This window comes from Lithobates pipiens, unplaced genomic scaffold, assembly GCF_037356315.1.
Source record: "Lithobates pipiens isolate NorthernLeopardFrog02 unplaced genomic scaffold, aLitPip1_a1.2 Scaffold_8, whole genome shotgun sequence".
Classification (NCBI taxonomy): domain Eukaryota; kingdom Metazoa; phylum Chordata; class Amphibia; order Anura; family Ranidae; genus Lithobates; species Lithobates pipiens.
The window spans coordinates 539,451,509-539,478,336 of NW_027507903.1; the positions used below are offsets into that span (position 1 = coordinate 539,451,509).

Genomic DNA, 26,828 nt, shown 5'->3' on the forward strand with positions numbered 1-26,828 from the left:
CATCAAAATAGTCAGTGTTGATGGGCGAATCCAGTCTACTGCATTAATTGTATTCAGACACAGTGGAGGGGGTTCTCCAACATCAGAATACAATGGATTACTGCTAGTAGCCATAGCCAGCCTCCAGTGATAGAGAACCCCCCCCCCCACACACACACACACACACACACACACACACACACACACACACGACAGGCTGGTCAATCAATAGATGGATCAAAATTAGCTTGGTTCCTGTTGAATCACCCAAATTTGGGTCTATGACCAACATTCTCTACCCTCTGGTCCCTGCTGCTCTTGCTTCTGGGCACGCAGCACTGTCAGTGCCCACACAGCCAATCCACCATTCTTCAGCGCCTGCACAAAGAATCGCTCTGGTCTGTTCTGGCTGCATAGGCACCAATGGCTCAACATCCTAGGAGGTAAACACAGTGGGGAGCCTTGGGAGATGTAAGATGCAGTGTTTGATCACCATCAATTTTTTTTCTGTAAAGGTGAACACGCACTTTAAAAAAAAAAATAAAAAAAAAAAAGGTAAAAAATTTCTTATTGGGATTTTATGTGATAGACCAACACAAAGTGGCACATAATTGTGAAGTAGAAGGAAAATGATAAATGGTTTTCAATGTTTTTTTTTTTTTTTTTTACAAATAAATATGTGAAGCGTGTGGCGTGCATTTGTATTCAACCCCCCCCCCCCCCCCCGTCAATGCTTTGTAGAACCCCCTTTCACTGCAATTACAGCTGCAAGTCTTTTTTGGGGGATGTCTCTACCAGCTTTGTAGATCGAGAGTCATTTTTGCCCATTCTTTGCAAAATAGCTCAAACTCTGTCAGATTGGATGGATAGCGTCTGAACAATTCAAGTCGTGCCACAGATCATCAATTGGATTTAGGTCTTGACTTTGACTTGGCCATTTTAACACATGAATATGCTTTGATCTAACCCATTCCATTGTAGCTCTGGCTGTATCTTATGGGTCGTTGTCCGGCTGGAAGGTGACCCTCTGCCTCAGTCTAGAGTCTTTTGCAGGCTAACAGGTTTTCTTCTAAGATTGCCCTGTATTTGGCTCCATCCATCTTCCCATCAACTCTGACCAGCTTCCCTATCCCTGCTGAAGAAAAGCATCCCCACAACATGATGCTGCCACCACCATGTTTCACGGTGGGGATGGTCTATTCAGGGTGATGCCCAGCGTTGGTTTTTCCACCACACAGAGCGTTTTGCCTTTAGGCCAAAATGTAAAGTTTTGGTCTCAACTGATCGGAGCACTTTCTTCCACATGTCTCGGGTGCCCCCTACCTGGATTCTTGCATACTGAAAATGGACGACTTCTGGCTTTCAACAATGGCTTTCTTCTTGCCACTCTTCCATAAAGGCCAGATTTGTGGAGTGCACGACTAATAGTTGTCCTGTGGACAGATTCTCCCACCTCAGCTTTGGATCTCTGCAGCTCCTCCAGAGTTACCATGGGCCTCTTGGCTGACTCTCTGATTAATGCTCTCCTTGTCCGGCCTGTCAGTTTAGGTGGACGGCCATGTCTTAGTAGGTTTGCAGTTGTGCCATACTCTTTCCATTTTCTGATGATGGATTGAACAGTGCTCCATGAGATGTTCAAAGCTTGGGATTTTTTTTTTTATACCCCAACCCCACTTTAAAACTTCTCCACAACTTCATCCCTGACCTGTCTGGGGTATTCTCTGGCCTTCATAATGCGGTTTGTTCACTAAGGTTCTCTAATAAACCTCTAAGGGCTTCACAGAACAGCTGTATTTATACCAAGATTAAATTACGCACAGGTAGACTATTTACTAATTAGATGAAGGCAATTGGTTCCGCTAGATTGAAAAGTGTGGCGTGCATTTGTATTAAGCCCCCTTTACTCTCACAGCCCTAAATACAGATATTTGTACACACAAAAAAATAAATAAAAAAATAAAAAAGTGAAAACCATTTATCATTTTCCTTACATTTCACAATTATGTGCCACTTTGCAAGGCACTGTATATGTATAAACAAACCTTTTATTGGCTTCCTTTTGGCCTGTTAAATATACCACTTAACGTGTTATATTTTTGAAACAAGTACAAAAATGCCTGTTGATCCTGCCAGAAATTCAGTGAGCTGACAATGGTGTACTGAAGCGTCAAGGTTACTAGCCCTGCTCAAATTCTGTTTATGGACTACAGAACATCTTCCCCCAGGGTATGGAGACGAGGAGAAGTAGTATCTGGTCATCCTATCACTTCCTGTACTGTGTTTAGAATAACCGATTTGTCATTCTAGGACAGGAAGTAGGTGTTGTCATCGTAAAACAGGAAGTGTGTTAATGGCAGGATCACCGGGTAAAACTGAAGAGTAAAAGCCAGAAAACCAAGTGTAGCCAGGTCATTTTAGTTCTCAGGTTTAGATACATTTAATATAGCCATGTAGGTCTCCAAGAAGGTTATGCTAAGATGCCCTGTGCGGGTTTCTTAAATGGCAATTGTCACTTGGGAGGGGGGGGGGGGGGGGGGGGGCACGCGTGGAGAACAGATTTCTGGAACATTCACACGTCAGACCACTGAGACAAGCAGCATCAAACTTACCAAATGTGCGGGTGATGGTGATCTGGCATCCTTCAATCCGGCTGTGCTTGGGGCATCAAGGAGAGGCCATTTCATCTGTAAATACTGCAAAGTAAAAGTAGACAGATTTAAAACAAGGTCAACAGCTAGAGAAGATTAAGGGGTTCTTTTTAAGGATGTTGCGAGGATAGATTTTCCTATATACTGCTGGCTTCCCAACCAATCCCACCGAGCTACACTGTAGGCAGCTGAACATGGTAGGTAACATTCACCCATATATTCAAAGCTTTCAATATTGTATTTACATTTCTGGTAAGCCAGACACAGCCTACACCGAGAAGTTTCAGAAAAAAAAAAAAAATAAAAAAAAAGAGCCATCACCGGCTGTTCTTTTTCACTCCCTCTAGATGGCGCTGTTACAGTTCCCTTTATAAGACAATACAGCAGGCAGATGAAAACATACAACATGGCCCATTCCAAAAAAGTAACACATTCGTTAAAGTATGAAATCTTAGTTCAGCAGAAGATCTCCTAAAACATAAGCAATTCAAATATGCAATAGCATTACACAAATTCCTACATACTGTACAATAGTCTAAGGCCTGATATACACCTATGTGCTTTTATATGTATTTTGCAGCACATAAAAAAAAAAAAAAAAAAAAACACAATACATATTTTTTCCAATGAGACAGTTTACATCTTCACGCTGCATTGTAAACAAAAACAAGGTAGGTTTGTTATTTTAATGCAGTTACCTGCTTTTCTGGCCCTGTGAACTCAATGAAATGTAAAACACAATGAGAAAAATAAAATGACAGCAAAACAGACTTAGCCTTCAGTCAGTTTTGGGAACAAAAAAGTGTTCAAATATTTATTATTAATGTTTTTATGGCTTCGACTTATTACCCTGCAACATCAAAAAAATAAAAATAAAATAAAAACCCCACACACCACAACCTTTAGGCTAGGATTCCGACTTACTATACGCTTTAAGGTTATATTTTGCAGTGGGTAGCAGGAGTTAGTGTTTCCTATTAAAAAGGTGAACTTCAGCTGCAACTTCCCGATTACTCAGCTTTCCACTGTATATCATTGCAGAGTTCAGCCTCCTGAGCTGTGTGGCATGTCCCAGGAGTCTGCAGGATGGAGGATTGTGGAAGTAGGAGCGAATACGGGGGGGGGGGGGGGGGGGTCTGGGCGGACAACCCCGTTCCCCCCATCAAAACCTGAAGTTCAGTTACAGGCTCAGGAGGATTGAGAGAATCCGTGGCATTTTAATTGTTATGCATTCTTCATTTTTTAGAAAATTACTTAAAGCAGAGCTTCACTCAAAAAGTGAAACACCGCTGTCCTAAAGCTATCAAATATATTGGGGGTGATGCAAGAAGGTATATAGGATGCTTTTCTGGCGTTGTGCATGTAGTTGGAAGCCTTGCGCCAAATTCATGGAAACCCTGCAACATTTTCTTTCTTCGTACTGATGTGTGCAACAAAATTTAATACAAAATGTGATATTTACTACTCTTCCAGCTTCTCCAAATCGCTTGGCTGCCTGTAACTCTCCACCACTGCATAGATGCTTGAGACACGTAGATGAAGATCACAACTTTGGCCATTTGTTGCACTACTGTGACATGGGTGTCTAAAGAGTATCCATGACCCCCTTCAGAAGTTCTAGAAATAAGGTTTTGTGGGGACAGAAGTTTGACAACCTGGCAATTTAGCCATTATAAACCGGTTTGCCAAGGTACAGTTGGACGTTACTTCCATAAAAACAGATCTAGTCAACAGACCAGATCATGCTGTAGTCATATTCTTTTTTATAGAGCCGTCACCCCAGGGAAAATGAAGATGTTGCACAGAACATGGCAAATCTGGAGGAGATTTTGCTCTCTGGTGCTAGAATGCACGTGATCTATGGAACATATACAGAGGGTGGGGGGGAAAAAACCCTGCTTCCCACATTTATTTACTTTTGACAGAATATACTTGACAAATGGCCTGCCTGTAAACCTCGGAGCTAACATAAATGGAAGAAATCTGAGCCCTTCTCTTCCCCCAGATCCTCCAGTGCTGGGGAGGATTTAGGGATTTGCGCAGAGAGAGGGGTAGCAGGAAACTGCCAGCATGGGCAGATATAAATCCTGGAGGATCCCGGGAATGTTTACATGGGAGAAGGAACTAGGGCAGTAAAACCAACACAGAGCGAGACAAGGTCCAGCTGTGAGTGAGCAGCCTGCAGCTAGAGACTGGAGGCCTTGTCCTATTCACAGGAGGCAGCCGCCACACCGCAGGCTCTTTCGAGCACAAACTCGAAAACCGTTTCATAAAAGTTTAGCAAAAAAAATAAAAAAAATTCTTTAAAAGGTTTGTCATGCCTGAAACAAAAAGCTGGCCAAGGGACAGTGCCCAAAGCAGACAGGGCACAGAGTGGCAGGCCTGCTCCCCTGAGACAATGTGTGGGTGTTTAGGGGGGGAGGGTGAGGGTTCAGCAGCCTGCTGAGTGACTGGAATCCAGCAGGAAACGTCCTTATTGTTCCTTCTGACAATTTCCAGAACTTAAGCAGACAAATGGCATTGTCGCCCCCCATCAAGCCCCCGCCATACTCTCTCCCCCCCCCCCCCCCCCCTACACAGCAGCGTTCCAATTTTAAACCCTCTTCCACACAGACAGATAAGCTGATATCTGCAGAAAGGGAAGGGGCTAAAAATGCTGAATGGAGTAGTTCCTGTGATAAGAGCAGGGAGCCGGCCATCATACACAATCATAAGCGGTTTTCTGTTCAGATTTCAAGTAAAAAGGAAACACCTGAGCAGAGGGCAGAAAACAGGCCTCAAGAAGCCATTAGTTTCCTCACTTGTGTGACATTTATTGCCATCTCTGTCTTAACTCTCAGATATACAAAGTAATCTGAACCACAACTAGAGAGCTACACAGACCTATGGAGACACGCAAGTGAACCACAACGAGGAGACACGCAAAGTGAACCACAACAATAGAGAAACCTAAACCTGTGAGAGGAACAATGATCGTATCTACAGACTTGGTCTCTCGAATGTAAAAATTCCAACCACCCAAAGGTATTCCATTAATATAGGATACTTAACATACAGTGTACAATTCTGGAGGCATCACTTTCAAAAAGATTACAAGGAACCCAGAGGCAAGAATGTAATATGTTAAAGGATATACATATGCATATCATTTCTCCAACCACGCCAAACAGCACGGGTGGAGGAACCACCATTTGCTGGCTATGGTATAGCCCGCCATCTGAATATGCAGTCACTGTTCAGCTAACAACTTTCCACCCATCCCTATCGATTTTTCAATAAAGGTTTGGCAAGCCAGGTGGTGCAGACAGGGTCACCCACTGCTTGAATTTATTATACAGCACCAACTGTTTTCTCAGCGCTTTACAACATTAGGGCAGACAGTAGTTAAATACAATTCGATACAGGAGAAATCAGGGCCCTGCTTGTCAGAGCTTACAATCTAGGAGGGAATTTAGACCAATTCAACAGGAATCGGCCAAAATTTGGAGGAAAGTATGGCCAGCTTAAGAGATAAATACATTTCCTCCAGTCTCTGATTGTATTATGTACAGCTTCGAGGAAAGATGGGAAGGGGAGGCATGACTGAAACATTAAGAGTGTTAGGTCAGGAGGGCAGCATTTTCAATATGAAGCTGAACACAAAAACATGGGGGCATGACCTCAAACTTCAAGAACAATGTTCAAAAGTATACGATTAGCGGATGCGTGGAACTGAATTTCAGCAGAAGCAGAAAGTCATCGGCAGCAAGTGAATTTAAATATTTTGGGATAAACATAAGTCTATTAACAGAAAAAAGGACCAGTGGCCTATAGTCTGTCTTCCAAAGGCCATCTACATTTTTCGTATACGCTGGCTCCTGAGATCAGTTGAGAATCTAAAAGCAGTCATCATATTCACTGCAGTGTTTACTTAGGCCCCTTTCACACTGTGGCATTTTTCAGGCACTTTAGCACTAAAAAATAGCACCTGAAAAAAATGCCTCATTTGCATTTCCAGTGTGAAAACCTGAGTGCTTTCCACAATGGGGTGGTGCGCTTGCAGGACTTCACAAAAATCCTGCAAGCAGCATCTTTGGGGTGGCTTGCGAGTGGTGTAAACACCGCTCCTAAACTGCCCCTGCCCATTGGGAATGCATGGGCAGTGTTGCTAAAGTGCCTGCAAATCGATTCAGCAGTGGTGCTACACGGGGGTTTAACCCCTTCTAGAGGGTTGAAAACATCCCGTTTAAATAGTTGCGCCAAAGCGATGATATAACAGCGGTAATGCGGCGCTAGTATTAGCGGCGCTTTACCGCTACTGCCCCAGTGTGAAAGGGCTCTTACTGACCCACATCATTTAAAGTCCCAGGAAAAAACAAACAAACACCCACACTTAAAAAGTAGAACTTTTGGATAGAGTTGAGAGTGATTAGACCCCCCGCCCCCATTAGGTTTTTATTGCTGTCTGAGCCCCCTGCTAGGAAGATTCACCCTCTCACTTTCGGTGATAAACAGGACAAAGAAACTAAGAACCCAGATTTTGGGTTGTCCACAGAGAAGTAAGAGGAAATCTGCCAAAGAGGACACTAGTTCTGTTGACTGGAGGGGCCCCAAGGGATTACTCCAATTTACAGTGATTTCCCTCCACTTCCTGTTTGGCTATTTGACAGGAAGTGAATGCAAGTCTCCCAATGGGCCAATACTGGCAAAAAAAAAACAACTAAAAAACTGAGAGGTGTTAGATATGTAGAGATCCATGTATGGCTGGCTTTACCTTATTCCCCAGGCAGTTGGTGCCCTCATTTGTGCAAAGCACATCTTTGTGTGAGAAGCTTTAAACAATGCAGGACTACTGTTCCTGCATTGTACACTATTAAACACTGGAGAGCTGCAGCCAAATAAAGCAGCTTGAAGGGACCGGTTGCCTATGGGAGCAAAACGAACAAGGCAAGAATTTCTACTTCATACCCCAGCCCACTGCTTGGGTACATTTAACCCACCCAACCCATAGTTGAGCTTTGAAAAATGTAGTCAGCTAGTCTCCGCTCCCATCCTGTAAATGGGGACAGTGGAGGAGATGCAACAGCTTGACGGGGTCAGCTCTCTGCTCTAGCCTAGAGAGCAGCTTTAACCTTAAAAAAAAAAAAAAAAAAAAAAAAAAAAAAAAAGTTTTCATTATTTAACCCAACAAATGCCTTTGTTAGCTGGATGTAATATAATCTACAACTAAATACAAGTCATCCCAACAAAGAAAGCTACTGGCCTGTTCATTTCACTTCTTAACATTTGTGTCCAAGGACAGGCAGTTATGTCCGCTTTTCCCACTAGATCTGGTTCTAAGCACCTAGTTTAGCATCTTCAACATTTTGGATAAAAAAAAAAAAAAAAATTGCTCAATTTCAAAATGAAAAGATCAGATGTAGTAAACATTGGGGACTGAAAATACTTCCAAGCAAAATCTCCTCTACACACTTTGCCTGAATTTCAAGTTTCTAGCCAACAGAGCTGTAGCAAGTACCTTGCAACCTACAAACACAAAGTGTACTTTTCTATGCAGGCTGCACTGATTGGGTGGATATACTTCAGTTGGCCCCAGCTGCTCGGCATATACAGCTCACTGGAGTGTGGGCTTATTGGGACATTTAGAGGACACTTCAGTTGGCTCTAACTGCAGATCTTGCTTGGCATATAGAGCTCACTGAAGTGTGGGGTTATTAGGCCATTTAGAAGATACTTCAGTTGACTTGAGTTTGCATGTTCTTCCTGTGCCCGCGTAGGTTTCCTCCCACCATCCAAAGACACGCTAGCAGGTTTATTGGCTCCTGTCTAAATTGGCCCTAGTATGTGTATGAAGGAGCGTTAGGAACAGTTGATTGTAAGCCCTTCAAGAGCAGAGACTGATGTAAAAGCACAATATATACATTTAAAAAAGCCATGTAAATTGGTGGCACTATACAAGTATCTCAAACAGTTGAAGATCTAGCTTGGCATTTAGAGCTCACGAGTAGGGTATTTGGGGGCATTTTAGAAGACACTTCAGTTGACTAGTTGAATATCTAGCATGGCATATAGAGCTTACTGGAGTGCAAGGCTACTGGGGCTCTCAGAAGGAGAAGGCTACCACATTTGGATACGTTGGCTTTAAACTCACCATTTCAAAAAGGTCTCAGTCATGTTATCTGGAATAAATAAAAACCTAAGCACGTGCCTCAGCCTGGCATTGCACTGAAACTAAAAGTTGATGCTATAGTAGTCCAGAGGGAACTCACAGCACCGAAAACCTAGCCAAGCTGAATCCTGAGTGCAGAATATGTAAATAAATGAAGCCATAAAAGTTTGAGAACTTTATAAAAAGTATAAAAAAAGTAGGGCTACAAGCAGCTGGCCGGAGTGCACCGGTGAACATTTCTACACCGCTCTGTAAACAGACTCTGCTATACAGACAGTTTCATGCAGACAGATTTCTTAATGCCGAATTGTTTTCTTTGCTATAGCCTTCAGGAATGCTTCCCCTCCCTCCCTCCCCCTCCATCCCTACACTCTGCGCCTCCCCCCCACCCCCCCCCCCCCCCCATCGGTGGCACAGTCTCCCAGTCACTCCTGCCCTGGGGATGTTTACTTTGGCTGGGCCTAGACCTATAGCTCTGGAAAAAGGAGCGGGGTGAGGGAGACTCAGGGAGTGCATGCAGTTACACAAAGCTGCTATATGCTGCTAAGTCTTCCTAAAACCTGTAATGTGTCTGCTCCCCGGAGAGCCATCCCAGGGCATGCTAGAAGCAAAAAAGTAGCCCAGTGTTTTAAAGTTAATGTGTACCTGTCACTAGAACACAACAGCCACCGTTAATGAGCATGCTGTACATCCATTCTTTACAGAGATCCCAACAGCTAAATGGGAGCTGTGATAGCTGTTAAAATCACTAACCCAGAAAATCCTTATGTAGAACAGCCATCCCAAAATGGATCTACATGTGCCAGTTCCTGGTCAGTGACTCACAGAGGTCCAATTAAGCTTCAGCTGGACATACCACTTTAAGTGGCCCTGTTGGCACCACCCAGCTCAACAATATTCAACTGAAAAATAAAGTTGAAGGAGCCGGGTGAAAAATTGTCACCCAAACACAGATCGAATGTTATCAGATGCAGTTATTAGAGTAACGGCTTCTTGAATACAAGATTGGGGATTCCTCTGTCCAACCCGTTTAGCATGGATGAAGGAATCTAGTAGACTTCACTCGTTCCGATTGTACCAGAGAAATCTATGCATATATGGCTAGCCCATGGATGGCTGCCTCTGGAGCTTGCAACTTTTAAAGGCCTATTCCCAATATTGCTTTACACTGATACATGTTTTACTATGCATTACTGCAACCGATTGTAACACAAATAATAGTGCAGGGTTTTTCATTTTAAGTAGCACCCCAATACACCTAGGCAGCACATCACAAAGTATAGATGTGAATTATCTGTGCATTGTGGCACAAAGTGTACTTTTCTGGGCACTGGCAGCCCATTCAAAATGAACAGGCCTTCTTAATGCAACACACATTACTCTGGAAAGAAAACCTGTGCATTAATACAACCGGAGCAATGCACAGCAGCAGTCTGAATGGGTCCTTTGTGTCTGCTATGGCAGCTCCCATATCTTCAGCCTCACAGATTCCTTTTAGGAACAAGTGGTACATTTTACAGCTCTGTACAATGAACATAATCAATTACAGTAGCCTTGTTTGGAGGTGCAAATGCTGCAAAACACGTGCACGCAAAGCCTTATTCAGTTTGCTTGGAGTCTTTTTTTCAACAAAACTGGAAAAAGGGAAGAGGGCTGTTCTAAGTCACAGGAAAAGTATTCAAGAATGTGATAAGCAGCTTGTGCCCAGTGATCTCACTGAAGTCTAGGGAATCCGTAGGCTCAATTTCTGATCAGGCCTAACATTTATACATATGTTTGCAGAGAAGCATACACTTATTACATAACCAAGTTGAGACACCAGGGTTACAAACAATGGTTTACAATCTAGAAAAAGTTTAGCCCTAGGCCATAGAAGGGTCAAAATGTTCAGGTATGATTCAAATACCAGGTCCTTCAACATGGTGACCTCATGTGCATGTTCAGGTTGACTAGGCATCCTGCGGACACCTTGCATTGTCATCTCATCACTTCTCCCTACAAGGGGCATCTGCAGACACACTTGCTACGGTCCACCAATAAGCTGGGCAACTGTAGGTTTCGGTTTGGCAAGAACTGTGCGTGAATATTTGGTAACCAAAATTAACTTTTTGGGGCCACAGGAATGTAGACATAAGAACTGCTTACACTAAACTATCCATTTCAGATAGAAGGTTGGGGGCATAGTCCATGTTACCCAACAATGGTGATCACTGGCCTGGGTACAGGCACCACAAGTCCAGATATGTAGACCATGCATCTTTATTTTCAAACTCCCCCCCCCCCCGCCAAACAAGGACATAAAATAAAATTAAGACTTGAATAAAGTGGTTGGGGCATCGCAGTTTTTTTTCCTGACATAGGGTCGGTTGTACAGTAGGACATGGGTTTTAGCCAATTGCTGATCCATTTCTGAATACATTTTGATATGCATATATTAAATTGAATATTAAAAAAAAGTGAAACTTTGTTTTAAATAAGTTTACTGGCCATGGAGCAAAGCAGTAACTGTCAGTGAAAGTTTCCTCCATGTACATATGAGAGCCAGAAATACACATGTAAGAATTCCATCATTTTTGATCAATACTGGTGGCATAGGGTGTTTTTTATTTATATACTAGGACTGGAACTCGGGGAGAAAAAATAAAAAAATCTCATCTTTATTTTCCCTGAGCTATAAAAAGCAGCGAGCCAAGTACAAGGTGGCGGGGCTGTATTTGGGATTGCAGACGGCCTCCCTCTGACCCTGTGCAGGGTGATGTTTCCTCCAGCGGAGCCTTTGATGCGGCTTACACAGCACTGGATGAAAGAGAACCGGGTAGAGAGGGGGAGTCCCCAAATCTGGCAAAGAGACAAAAATACAAACAGGGAACCCCAGAGCCCTCCTGGAAGCTCAGGAAGAGGAGGGCAGAGTTAACTCTTGCTGTCAGCAGGCCCTAAAAAAAAGGTGACTGTAGGCTGCTGTGCCAGGAAATGTAGAATACAGAGCCGTCAGATGTGAAAAGCATCAGCTGTCATACAAAATGCAGCTGAAATCGCACACAAATGGAGGGTAAAAAATAAATAAAATAGCATTTTAATCATAAAACATAATAGAATAAGAAAGCCTAAAAAGTTTAGTTGCTACGGGCAACAAAGACACTCTGCCTTTTCGCTCATTGTACTATAATTGATATATCCAGATCCTAACATGAAGGCTTTTAGTGGTTGTTATACAGGATTTATTATAGTGCCAACAGTTAACAGAGCTTTACAATATAAAAAGGGAGACAGTACAGTTATAATACAATAAAATGCAAGAGGGCTGAAAGGGCCCTGCTCATAGGATCCAAGAGAGTGGGGCAAGTGGTACAAAAAGTTTGCATTTGTGGGGGATGAGCTGATGGAAGTAATAAAACATTCGGGATTGGAGAAAGAAGAGAAAGAAGAGAAAGAAGAGAAAAAAGAGAAAGAAGAGAAAGAAGAGAAAGAAGAGAAAGAAGAGAAAGAAGAGAAAGAAGAGAAAGAAGAGAAAGAAGAGAAAGAAGAGAAAGAAGAGAAAGAAGAGAAAGAAGAGAAAGACAGGTGAGCTTGAGAGAAGGGGGTCTTGAGGAGCGGAGAGTTGGGGTAATGTTTGGAGACAAGATTGACGATGTAGCGCAGGGCAGAGTTCTGAATGGCTTTGTAGGTTGTGGCAAGGATTTTCAAGTGAATTCACTGGGTGATCTGAAGTCAGTGTAGCGATTAGCAGAGAGGGGTGGAAGACACTGAATGGTAGGTAAGGTAGAGGAGCCTGGTAGCAGCATTCATGATAGACTGAAGAGAGGATAGCTTATGGAGAGGTAGGCCTATGAGCAGGGAGTTGCAATACTCAAGGCAAGAAATAAGGGAGTGTATGCGTAGCTTAGTGTTTTTTTTTTTTGTTTGTTTTTTTATAAAAAGGTTAATTTTAGAGACGTTACAGAGGTAAAGTCTATAAGCTTTTGACAATTGGATTGGGGGCTGAAAGGACAGGCCAGAGTCTACCATCACACCGACTACCCTGGCATGAGGGGAGGGATTAATGGTTGCATTATTGCTCTTGGTGTTAAAGTCAAGGAGGTTATTGTTGTTGCAGGGAAGCAGATACAATGGAGTCCAGAACCCAGACAGCAAGACTTAAAAATATTGCTACGTCTGTGCCCACTCCCATCATTGACTGCTAGGGCAGATTTTGGAAGAATGGAGCAAATTATGGATATTTCTAAATTGCAATATATAGTCATAACCATTATATAAAAGTGAATACGCTAAACCTTCTGCTTCACAAAGTGCCAAGCAAGGAGTATGCACCATGTGCACAGTGTTCCCCAGGGACCATTGTGTAGACTGGAATGGTTACAGACCCTGTCATTTTTTGCTCTCTGTGCCCTAGTGGGGTACTTTGTCGCAGTAAGTGGGCTTAAGCACCGTATAGCAATATGGTGTGACCAAATTCCCATATTTTTTGATAATGTTTTTTTGAAAATGTCTAGGTGTTTTTAAAAAGCCTTGGAGGTAAATGTTAGTTTTGCACGTGTGCGCTGTAATATTTTTGTTCTGTTGTATGGTCTTATGGCAGCACCATCTTTATGCATTTGTTTTAGGGTGTGCCCCCCAAATATCTTGTTTGTCTAGTGGGGTTATTTCTCTTCACTTCCTGCACTGTAGACAACAGAACAGGAAGAGGAAAATCCACTCTTGGAGAATAATCAGAAATGCCTCCCGATACAAGATTTCCCCTCTACTGCTGTTCAGATGGCAACACCAAATTTTGGATTATTGTTCACTTTGCATCCCACTGATAGTGGTCATAAGGAGAAAAAAAAGTCACTAAGACAATGAAAAAAAATAAATAAATAAAAAAATAAAACTAAAAAGCTTTAAATTAAAATATATATAAAAAATAAAAATAAAAAAAAATTTGGCCTTAGATACAATGTAAATCAAGTCTCTCCCAAAAGTCTTTAGCAGCACAATCCCAACTGTTCTGCTACTTCTACAAATCTTCAGGCTTGCCAGCACACATGCAGGACATGGCCTTGGTACGCACAACTTGGTCTCTGAATAAACATGTCTAAATGTGAGCGCTCATCAATACCCATGAGGTCACATGATCTTCCACTTCAGGGGTCAGCGCACATAAGCTACATTCCCAGGCAAGCAAGAGACTAGAATGAGGGTGGGATCGTGACAGGGGGACAAAACAATTATCTAGCCATGTTGCACCCCCTCCCCTTCTGCAAGCTCTGCAGAAACACAAGGTGCGCAAATAAAGCGCATTCCTGAGGGAGTACACCTTGCTAAAAAGATACGTGCAAATTCCTTCCCCAACCCTGCAGGAATGGGTGCTCATCTTACTTGTCCTTAGAGTTACACTGGCAGCTAGAAGTCTAAATATAACTCATGGATAAGGCTCTGTGTCACTGTATTGCCAACTTCCTGGCCCTAAAGGGCATCTGCCAGGTGGTACAAAATGAAAGCAGTGTTCTTAGTTATTATGGGTGGTCACGCTAAACATTTAACCTTATTTCAGGATTCCACTAGGAAAAGAAAATGCTGTTATGGTTGAATTGAACAGAAGATCCCCATTATAGCAGGCCACAAGGCTTAACTACTCAAATCTAAGGCTGGCCATACACTGGGCGAATTGGTCGCAGGAAAGAAATTTGCTAGATTTCCCCCCCCCCCCCCCCCCCCATCACAGTGTTGATGAAGGAATCCCTATTGCCGGACCACCATCTTCTGCCAGCGGGGGATGGCCTCCCCTGCCAGGACAAGACTGTTATTATAGCTAGTGGCTAATTGCAAAAGAATCCGGTATGCTGGTTGTACCAAACTTAAGCAATCAACCTGGTACATTTAGCCTCAGCCTGCCAGTTAATGGTTCCTATTTTGGCTGGTTCCTGCTGAACCGGCTGAGATTCAAACAAACAGTCTATGGCTAGCCTAAGGATGGTTCTGTACTTTACTGAAGAGGTCTGTGGCCCCGTAGCAGCCTCAGCACACACCAAGATGGTTGGTTGGACAATGGAGCAGCAGAAAGCTGTCATCCTCTGCTCGCATGGAAAGAAAAAATAAAAAATAAAAGTAAAACCTGTGTGGTTTCTAGAGACAACATATGCCATTGGCTTATGAAGCTGGGGAGTCAAAGTACTGGCCCAATAGCATTATGAGGGGAACAACATTAAAAAAAGAAAAGAAAAAGAAAACACACCACACACACACACACACCCCTGTACATGGAACTCAAGGGTTATTTTGGTTTTCTTCGGGAAATAATAAAAAAAAAAAAAAAAAAAAAAAAAAAAATGAAAGTTACTTTGTTAGAGAACAATCATAATGGATGATCCAGATGGAACAAAAAAATAAAAATACATTTGTAGAAGTCTTACTAAAGTTTCTGGGTACGAAATAAGGTATACGTTGTTTTTTTCTGTCTGAGCTCTTTAGTAAATAGCTGCACATTTCCCTTCTTATCTCTACTGATAACAGCTTATTTGGTTGCTCAATTGTAGGATAACAGAATAGGGATCATAATTCTGCATGGTTGTGTAAACGGTCACACTGATGTACAGCGAATACGGTCTGTAAAAATCCTACCAAGTATCCCACACATCCATGAATTGGTGTACAGGGTCATCTGGTCTGTTCTGTGATAGTCTTGTGATTCTAGCTCATTAAATTGCTATTTACCAGCAGAAAGCTCAGGAGGGCAAGTTCTTAACACCACAAACATCCTCTTTCATGACTTCTACTAAATGGTGACAGGGACCAGAGTCATTCTATTGCAACCATCACTTAGAAATCTAGGCTAGAAAACAAGACCATTGGATACTAAAGTTACAGAAAGAAGCTTAGGCAGTTAACCCCTTATCGCCTGGGTCTGCTTTACAACTTACAATCCTGGTTAAGGGAGTGACGTTTTAAAAAAAGGCAACCAAGACTACATCCTGCTGAGACTATACCCCTTGTTGACAGGAACAGGACTTTCTAGCCCTAAAAATGTATCAAAGTAGTACAGAGGATGCCAATTCGGATCTAAAACCGTTGGTTTTTGTGTGGGCCCATTACACAATTGGCAAGGTTGAATAAAGGATAGAGATTCCATCTCATTTCCCATACCTCGTATGTGTTTACCAAGATGCCCATCTAAGTTTTTTTATAGAATGTTCAACGCTTCCTGTTGACACCACAGATTGTGGAAGGGAATTCCCCATCCTTACCTCTAACAGTAAAGAACCTTCAATTACATCAGTAAGTTTTAAATCACCAACCCACAATATATGGAATATGCAGATCAGGAAGATGAAATGTCCTTCTCTGCATAATTTTACTAAATAGACAAGTCAAAACTTAAGTGGAAAGTTATGAATAACCAATGTACAAGTAAGCAACTCAGGGGTGTTAAAAGTCCTTATCTACATACATGTTCTGGGCCAAAGACTCAGTACTGAAAAAAGGTGAGCAGAGCAACCAGGTAATTTGCATTTTCAGAAGGCAATTCTCTATGCCAGTGATGGCGAACCTTGGCACTCCAGATGTTTTGGAACTACATTTCCCATGATGCTCAAGCACTCTGCAGTGTAGTTGAGCATCATGGGAAATGTAGTTCCAAAACATCTGGGGTGCCAAGGTTCGCCATCACTGCTCTATGCTACCAAGTAGAGCTGCACGATTGATAGTCAAGAATAGTTAGTTATCGCAATATTTTTTCCCCATTGCGATCCTGACTTAAGAGTTTCCCGATTCTTTCTATGCAAAGAATTCTGTGCTCTTCTGAAGCCACAGCCCTCAAAAAAAGGGGAAAAAAAAAAAAAAAAAACACAAAAACATAATTCTAATTTTGGCCAGAACCATGCAGCTCTACTACTAAGATTAATTCCTTTATGTGAAAGGAGGATCAAAGATGCACACTATCCTATGTTCTGCAAATGCACACCTTTTATGTATATATTTTTTCACAAGTTATATTTGTTGAAATGTATAATGATGTACCATAAAAATAAAGAAATTTATATAAAATGTTAAATCTTTCAACAATCAAATAGGTTACCCCTTCAACTCCACTGCACTAATGGAATATGTCAAACTTTTCCTTTTAACTGGACACATAGTGTTAACTAGCCTGCAGGTATGTGTAGTTAAGGCTACAGGATACTAGAACAGGTGATACTGTCCTTTAACAAGCCTGGCCCCCCACCTAACCAGTCCACCTGCATTCACAGCTTAAACCCAGGACAGAAGAAGGTGTGGCCTACATAAGTAATATTAAATTACTGGACAAGGACAGGATCCTAAGAGGGTAAATTGAACCATGAGCAGCAATTGACATGCAAAAATTTAAAATAAATAAATAAACCGAACTTCAGGCTCAAGTCTCATTGTACCCATCATATTAAAAAGAAATTACATTTGCAACAACTTTTGAAAAGGTTTCTTCCTGTGATTTCTTTTGCACCCATGTAACATTAAATCACACTAGTCTGCAGGAACATTACATCATTAGACTGGTGTAGACTACTCTTGGAATACATCTCCCAGTCAGAAACAGTTTTCACAACTAGATAGCACAGACTATAGGTGTCCAACTATAGTACATATTAGGACAAACTGCACCCTGGTGAGGGTAGGACAATGGAAAAACAATATACATGGTTTTCTTGGTAGCACCTAGTTGCAAACTCTAAATCATTACCCAAGTCACAGATTTTGACCTGTCTGGACACTGCATACAGAATAGGGTCAACAGTAGCACAGGCGGAGCCAATGTTCAACATTAGATACAGACTGACTAGTAACAGATGAAACCAAAGTAAAAGGAAAAAGTAGCATCTTTAGAGAATGGGCCATCAGTATGCTAAAGGCATGAGTGACCAATCTGCCGGAGAAAACGTACCTACAACTAACATAATGGCTAATGAAGAGGCCTCAGACATTACAGAATTTTGACATCTATGAACCCAAAGCCATGGATTATAAATCCCAAAAATGGGACAGCACACTGGCTAAATGGTTAGCACTTCACCTAGCAGTACTAGCGTCACCAGTATGAATTCCAACAACGACACTACCTACCTGGAGTTTGCCTGTTCTCCCTGTGTGGGTTTCTTCCCACATACCAAAGACATGCTGGTAGGTCAATTCGATCCTGTCTACATTGGCCCTACCAGGTGTATGAATGAAAGTTAGGAACCTTAGATTGCAAAAAAATCTGCAGTTAGATATACTTTCAAAAGGCAGCATTTGAAGACCCCCAAATCTAAGGCCTCATGCATACTGCTACAGTTAAACTCATTTTGTTTGCATTTGGGCATTTTTTTCCTGCCCTTAAACTCCCCTCTAGGTTATCCTATGTGTCCATGCACACATGGACATTTTAGCAGCAGGGGAGTTTAAAGGCAGTTTTCTAAAAGCCCTAAAAACAAGTTCAGTAGCAGAAATTGACCACGAAAAGATGAACTCTGTTAAACGCGCATAAACTCTAGGCACATTCATTTAATTGGCCAGAATTTTAATTTATTCTGGCCATTGAAATAAAAAACTCCCAAACGCTGTTAAAATCCCCTAGACAGTTTTTAAAATAATGCAGCTTAGGCGAGTTTCCAATATGGATTTTCTCCTGAAAAAAATAAATAAATAAAATAAAAAGGATAAACAGCATTTACAAGAAACCAATGTGCATGAGGCCTAACTGGCTGCCCATCAAATATGGTCAGCTTCATCACCAGTGGCTACGTTTTTACATCTTCTGTAGCCATGTATAAGGCTTTAAAATTGGCAAAAAGTATACTTAATCCATTTTGAACTCGGACAGTTTATTTTGAAGTCTTTTCCATTTAACATATCCATAGTGGGTGACTTCCAACCTAATACCCTTTCCAGTGTAACGTTAGAGAGGAAAATCCCTTATGGTTTAGAAAAAAAAAAAAAGTGGCATTTTTGGGCAAGTTCTCCCTCACAGAGAACTATCACAAATCGAATCTACATTATAAAAGCGAATACCTAGAGCTTCCAAGACAGAACTCAAGGTGACGAGAGACAACAGTCTGCCATCACTGCAGCACAGATGTATTTTCTTTTTAGGTTTTGTTTTTTTCTTTACAGATCAAAAAAACAAACCCCTTAGCTTTTAGCAGATTCAAATTCACATCATACTGAAGCTCATTATCAAACAACCTGTGTCAGTTACAGTGTGATGTCATAGTTCAGTAGCCCAATACTTGTAGCACATATTCACACTACAATACCACCAGATTTGATAGGTATTCAGGTTAACAAACATGGCGCAAAACATCACATTTTGAGATCTGCACCTGCAAAGACTTGTATAATTGCCAGCCGAAAAAAAAAAAAAAAAAAAAAAAAAAAAAATATATGAGCTTTGTAGGAAGAAAAAATAAAATAAAAATAAAGGACTTGTTAGGCCACTAAATACTGAACTTGAAGCATATAACTTCATTGTTGAAATCCCATACATGGAGACCTTGAGGAGTGAAGAAATCTTTCCACCAGCCTGCCCATACAAGTGTCTAAAGGTATAATTTATGCATATATACAGAGATGGTATCTAGATCCAATGCATGTTTCATTAGGATCCTCCTTCCTTTACTCAACCAAGTTCCCCCTTTGGATATAAAACATGCCTGAGAAATGAAATATCTGCAGCATTCCTACAGTTGGAAAAGGACAGAACACAGCTGCAGAGATGGAAAGGAGGGAGAGGGAAGTAGCTAAAAAGAAACAGGAAAATAAGAGTGAAGGGCAAAATAGAATGTTGACAAACCCAGCGCTCTGCTGTTCAACATGGTCGGCTGGTAACAGAACTTCCACTTTGTTAATTCGGATTGAAGTCTGTCCGCCTTCAAGCAGATAATTTGTCAACCAGTTTTAGGATAGATAGGATAGATAGGATAGATAGGATAGGATAGAAACCCCACACACCTTTACAACCATTTTTTTTTGTCAGCCATACATGGACAAGCTGGTTGTACAGAAGTCAATCTACTGATCAACTTCTGCAACCAGCCTATTGGATTTTTCATGCTCAGTCTGTTTCCAGCTATAACTGGCAGCACTAATCAGTGTGCTCTGATGGTGGGGGAAAGTTCAGTGGGGAAGATTCCCCCATTCACAACAAATGTATTGGGGGGGGGGGGGGTGTAATAGTCTTTCGCTGCATCAGACAGTCGAAAAAAGAAAAATGAAGGGACTCCTGGGGTCTGCTTTACACTCTATATGCATTTAAAGTTCATCTAAACTTGTGCATTAAAAAAAAAAAAAAAATATTGAAGAGTTTGCCTCCATGTGCTCTTTTATATTAACCTTGCAACCTACCTTTCTGCTCTTCCTGTGTCATATGGTCCTCAGCCACTTCCAATTATAGGGCACAAAATGCCATCTTGCAGGGTTAGCCCCCAGGCAGAGTTGTGACCTTTAGCTTCATGCTCTGGTCTGGGACAACAAGGTTGAACACCAACACAGAACATGCCGAAATGCAGTCTGCACTCACTGGGCATGAAGGCACTTAAAGCATCATGGGACCTTTAGTCCCGAATCTGTCCACACCAGAAGTTGGATGCTGCAGTCGTGTTGTGTATGGCAAATACTTGTTAGAGGCCAGAAAAAAATTTAAGATGCTAAGGGGGGGAAAAAACCCCAGGAGATGACAATATATTTATGATCCAGATAATTTTAGTAAGAGAATTAAAATTATAAAAAAGTTGAATGTTTAAACTACCAAGGAGATGGACATCCAAGTAGGAAAATTGCCTCCAAAATATATAAAAAAGACCTCAGATACTTCCAAAGATACAAACGTTTCTAAAACATCTGAAGCTATATACCTAAATTGCTTCTAACGTGAATCAACTGTATTTCAGCTGACCTGGATCATTAAAAAAGGGTCACCATCCCAATCTCTACCTTGGCCAATTCAGTTGTGGCCAGTCATGTAGTAATCACTATTGTAACATTTCCACTCCAGCCGTGGGTCACATCACCTCGTTCCCTGGCTCTGCTTCCCCTCCTCCACATCATTCCCCTCTTCTGACAGTGGGACAAGCTGTTTAGGATTTCTCAGGCAAGTTTTTTTTCCCCTTCCTAAACAGCTGCAAATCCAGTTACAGGGAGGAATGTACAGGCTGAGCTCATGGGGGCCCTAGCTTGGGGAGGGGGCAACAGGGCAACTCTGGCTTGGGAGATGGAGAAAACAAATCTATACAAAAAGTGGTCGAAAACTGCATCTGGATTAATCTGTACTCTGCAAAACTATTTCTTACAGGCTTCTCCTTCCACAGCTGGATGTTTTACCTTTTCTTCCAGAACGTTCGGTCAAGTTACAAAACTTTAGTGCTTTTGCTCTAATTGCAGCAAGATGCACGAAAAGGTTCTGCACGATATAGAGATGCCATTTTGACGAAGGGAGAAAGGTCTGCCATTGTAAGGCATTCACAGCACTAAAATGATATGCACTATTCCCTACCCAATCATCAAATGAGGGAGGGGGGTTTTTTGCAATCAAGGGGTCAGGGGTCAGCCAGGCCTTTGGCTTGGGTTTCCGTGGAAACCAGGCCTATTCACAAGAGAAGCAGACACTTCTTCACCGAGACACAATAGGGACCATTAGTAAAAGGAAAAAGATGGAAAGAGTGCATAGAAGGGAGGGTTAGAAATGCCAGCCTGAGGCAGCCATTCACTTTCCAATAGAGAATGTGGCCAATACTTTAATAATAGGCTAAATTTTTCTGAAACAGAAAAGGCACTTAACAAAAGAAACAGAGGTGTGTTTGCCCTGCTAGCTTCCAGGAGACTGCTCAACGGCATATACAAGAGGAGCCATATGTATAGCCAAGACTATATTAACAGACAAGAAAAAAAATATATATAAAAATTTCTACGGAGTCCATTTATCTGTAAAGCAGCCGAGTCACGAAAATCCCAGTACAACACTGAAATATGTCAGGAGGTCAATATGGTGTCACGTAACCACAAAACGCAATAGGACAGTTGAATCTTTTAGAACTAGTCATAGATAGGAAATGGATGCGATTTCTGTTCCTGCAACCAAGAAAATCTCAATTCTCCTCCTCCCCCCAGAGCTCTATAGTGTTCCCCATTGGGGGGGGGGGGGGGCACAGGTTGCCCCATTCCTGCAAGGGGAACAGTGGTTATTACTCGCAGCTATAGAAGCTGGGCATAAAAATCGCATGTGAAAATCCAACATGCTGATTCTAGTCAATGGATCAACTTGGGTACAATCAGCCTGCCCATAGATGGTTCCAATCTCAGGCTGGTCCCTGCTGAACATGGCGAGATATGAGCCATCTATGGCTGGCTTAAAGTGGGACTAAATGCCCATCTGACTTACCTATAGGCAGTGGCGGCCCATCCATGCGGGGCACCCCCCCCAATCTACATGCAGGGTTCCGGAAACATGGATTTCAAGCACATGATTAGAGGCCAGGGCACCAATAAAAAAAAAATAAAAAAAAAAATAAAAAAAAAAAAAAACCCTATATCTATATATCTCAGGGCACTGCACCCTGAGCCTACCCAATTGTGCAATAAATATTTGCCATAGTCTTCTCAATTCTCCACCCAGCCAATGAGGAAGCGGTGGTTTGCTGCCCCCCAATATTGGGGGGGCCAGCCATCACTGCGTATAGGTAGCGTAAATGGCCCCTAAATGTGCATAATTTAGGAGATATTTACTGTACATGCAGCCAGTGACCTCACCGGTGTACCAAGAGAACTCGTGTGCATGCACCACCTGGGCCATTCCTTCAGAACCCTGTGCCGTAAACTGTGGCTCCCTTGCGCATGTGTAGGAGTGACATCATCACGGCTCCAGCCAGTCTCACAGCCAGAGTCCACAAACTGGGAGGAAGACTGAGTGAAGATGGGAGCGCCTGCAGCACTGGAATGGCTTCATTTTTAAAAAAAGGAAGTTTAACATAGTGTGCATCGCATATTATGCCATTGCCTTGCAGGGTACAGGGAAGGAAAAAAAAAAAAAAAAAAAAAAAAAAAAAAAAAAAAAAAAAAACACAAAACAAGCACACACACGCACCATTTAGACTAGACTACCCCTTTTTCAAAACCACACCCAGAGAATTGCTTACCGCTTTTGTACCATGCGGTTTCATGCACCCATAAATGCACGCCACATCTAAAGAGCAGCACATTTTGCCTGCACCAACAGAAAATTTACATGCATTCCTTCCCAAGTGTGAACCTAGCTTTACCCTGCACCTGAAAGCAGAATTATGGGCAACAGCCAGTTTTCATGTTCAGAGTCATGTTCAGAATTTGGGTTAAGCGTGCCTCAATCTTTTTGCAATATTAAAATTAAATTTTAGCAGAAATCAGCATTGCATGAGAAAGACTCAAGTTTTCCCCATTAAGCCACATGAAACTTGCATAAAATTTATTTTGACCAAGTCCACCTGTATAAAGATGCACACCACACTCTGAATTAGCCAAACTCTACAAGACTACAGAGCACTATATAGACACAGCAGTGTTTCTGCACAACTTCACTGGAATGCTTGGCTGAAGTTTTACACTTACAGTAGGCAGGGCTGACAAAAAAAAAAAAAAAAAAAGTGTTATTTTGGTAAAGTTGGCCCCAAACAATCTGGCAGATTTGTGAGGTCTTCTGTCCTAGCTTTGGTTCTGAACAGGCATGATATGGTCACACAAGTGTTACTTTTGGGCATTGGCTGGCAAAAAAAGTGCTGACAGCCCCAACACCATCTCATCCTGAGGGAAGGAACAAAAAAAGCGGACATGTTTTTCTAGCAAGCCCAATCACTGGAGAGAAGGGCCTTTTTGCAAGGGATATGTACCAAAGACGGATGGTTGCCCGATTGGATTTAAGTTAACTTTAGTTGACAAGTACCCAGTCTTATCTGTTAGGGCCGGTTCACACAGCGAGCCGCGGCGAGGCGTCTCAGACTTACCTCGCCGCGACTTGCGGGGAGCTCAGCGGCGACTTGCAGAGGACTTCTGCATAGAAGTCAATGCAAGTCGCCCCCGAAGTCGCCCCGAAGTAGTACAGGAACCTTTTTTCTGAGTCGGAGCGACTCGAGTCGCTCCTCTCAGAACGGTTCCATAGTACTGAATGGGGGCGACTTGCGGGAGCGAGGCGAGGCGAGCCGTGTCGCCTCGCCTCGCGTCGCAGTGTGAACCGGCCCTTAAGGAAAGACCTTGCTGCAACATTGAGAGAGAACTGGATTGTAACATTAGCTGATACACACACCTGACATTTATATTTCTGTCCCCGGTGTCACCAATAACCAAACAGCCAGTATGACAGGCCTTACTTTAAACCAATTATTTCAGGACACTGTCACCACGCAAGGCACAGAGGCTAAAAGCGGTTTGGTATTCTTGGTCCAAAACACCAGGATTTGACGACTATAACAGAACCGTCACCCTAATCTGCTAGCAGTTTGTTTCTAGGTGTAGACCCAGAGTGAAGCAACCAAGTCCACCATTACATCAAACACAAGCAGAACTATACCCAGAACAGGAAAATAAAATAAAAGGTATGTTCTTTAGCAAGGAATATACACTCCACAATAATTATGCTGCCAACATTAGTGTGTGCTGTAAATTGCCTCCAGCATGGTTCCATTGGATTGCTAAGGCTTTATGTACATGGGATGTTTTTACAACCGCTCCTGAACAATTTAGCTTGGCAGATAGTAACCCACAAACACTTTTTTTATTTTTTTAATGAAAATTAGAAATCTTTTTATTTTATTTTTTTTAAACACACACACACACACACATATACACCTTTTTTAGCTGATCTGTATACCACCGTCAGTGATAAACTGCAGTTTCTCCAGTGCTGAGAGTTCAGGTAGGAGGAGATTTCCACTTCAGCCTGTATACACGCCCACATGTATGATATCAATATGTGAACTGGCTAGCTCTGAACAAGTCATTCTCTCCAGCATAAAAGACACAAATGAGCATGGTCACGTTGGCTACCCTGCCTGTGTTACCCCATCTTTCCCCAGATAGACAGTGCAGGAGGGGAGGATCTGGGTACACAGGATAAAACAGCCTTTATATACACAATGCAGAGGATTAACCCCTTAAAGGCCAAGCTCACCTTTTGTTCTAAATTTCAGCTTCCCTATGTACTAATACAGCATTCCTGTACTTTTTTGCAAAAATAGCAAGGCATTCCATAAAATCTACAGACTCGTACCTTACTGTCCTACATCAATGACGACAAACGTATCTATTGCTTCTGTCTCATCTCCTTACAGACTTTTTTTTTTTTATATAAAGGGAGAAATTGAGCATGTGCAACAAACTTCTTAGTTTAGCTCCTTTTGGTCTACGAAATACAGAACCGATATAAACCAGAGAATATCAAAACGGTAGAAGTACCATTTGATTTTGCCAAGAATTTGGAGAGCCAACTTCCTGTGTAGGAGGGGGGGGGGGGGGGGGGGGTTAGAGGTTTTTGTAATCCATCAGAATTGAAGTAGGCAGGGCTGACAGCACGCGGTATGGGATTCAGAGCCAAAATATACACACAGTGTTGTCATGTCAGAGAGGAAGTTGGGTGCACATAATATTTTTTGGAACATGGGCAGTTATTTTTCTGTACTTGGAGCAAAGGGATAAGACTTAAATCAATGGGGCAGCTCTGCGATACCACTGGCAAAACAGTGCTCCGGCTGAATCTTGGGGGCAGATTTAACCCCCTTTTCGGCCACTAGTGGGAGGGGGGGGGGGGTTAAACCCTCCCGCTAGTGGCCGAATAGCGCTACTAAAAATAGCGCCGCTTTACTGCTGACGCCAGCTCGGTGTGAAAGGGGTCTTAATGTAGGTGCAATAATGCAAAAAAAATAAAAAATAAAAAAAGTGTGAAGGGGGCCTTCGTAAATAGGCCTTGTATGTGAAAGAATGTGACAAATAAGCATACAGCTTTATTTTAAATATAAAATAAGGAAGACCATTTAAGACAGTGGGTACTAAAGTAGAGAATGTTCACTCAGCTCAGTAAAGGAGGTGAAATGCTGCTAGTTTTGAATAGCCAGTGGTAAAAAAACAAAAAAACACCTAACAATAAAACCCACCCGCATACATGCAGAGTTTTCGGATATTCTCTAGACCAGTGGTCTCCAAACTGCAGCCCGGGGGTGGATGTGGCCCTTTGCTTGCCCTATCCCAACATCTGACATCAATGGAGTACTGTTCTCCTCGATAACAGTGGGGCACTAGTCCTCCCATTAAAACCCATGGGGCGCTGATGCCAGGGTATTTTCTACACCCACTGGTCCACAGCCCCCCCCCCCCCCCCCCCCCCAAAAAAACCTGAAAAACAGTAAACTGGCCCTTTGCTTTGTAGGCCCCTGGTCTTGACCAAAGATAGATAGGGGTCGATTTACTAAAACTGCAGTTGTGCACAGAAACCAATCAGCTTCCATGTTTTATTATTAAAGAGCTCAGGTTAGAAGCCGATTGGTTACCACCATGCAGAGCTGTGCCGGATTTTTTTTTACTCTCCAGTTTTAGTAAATCAACCCCATAGTCTCTACCCCTTTAGTAATCAATCCCATAGTTTCACCTTATAAAAAAGTCAATTATTGAAAAGTAGCTTACACGGAATATTCAAAATTGCAAAAAAAAAAAAATATGACATTTTTTATTTTATTTTTTACACACACACACACACGTAGATTAGGGCAATAAAAAGGTATTTCTGTTCATCACAAGCCATGCATACCTGGCCATCAATCTCTTCACAAATATTTCCAGTGGGGAGATTTTTAAACAAATATGCATCATTATGAAGAGTAAAAAGCATACACAAAACTATTCAGTTCAGGAATATTAACCCCTTAACCCCAGCTCTGCAGGGGTTAATGGCTTCCACAATGCACCGGGCTCCTCGAAGTTATTAGTAGGGTCTATTTAGGAGAGGGGGTGGGGGGGCACATCCGCTCTGTGTTCGCTCAGTACTGAAACCTGAACCCCACCATACAGAAATGCCCCGTAGCTGTTCACGCTATTTAACGCTTCCCTCCAAT

The 26,828-nt window shown here is 42.3% G+C and overlaps 1 protein-coding gene across 1 annotated transcript in view; it reads right to left on the reverse strand.

Moving 5' to 3' along the window:
* Nucleotides 1-26,828, reverse strand: part of TCF7L1 (transcription factor 7 like 1) — a 77,747-nt gene that overhangs the window by 14,487 nt on the left and 36,432 nt on the right. The window contains exon 4 of the mRNA XM_077469692.1: nt 2,589-2,672. Coding sequence (XP_077325818.1) covers nt 2,589-2,672 — 84 coding nt within the window. The remainder of the gene's footprint in view (nt 1-2,588; nt 2,673-26,828) is intronic.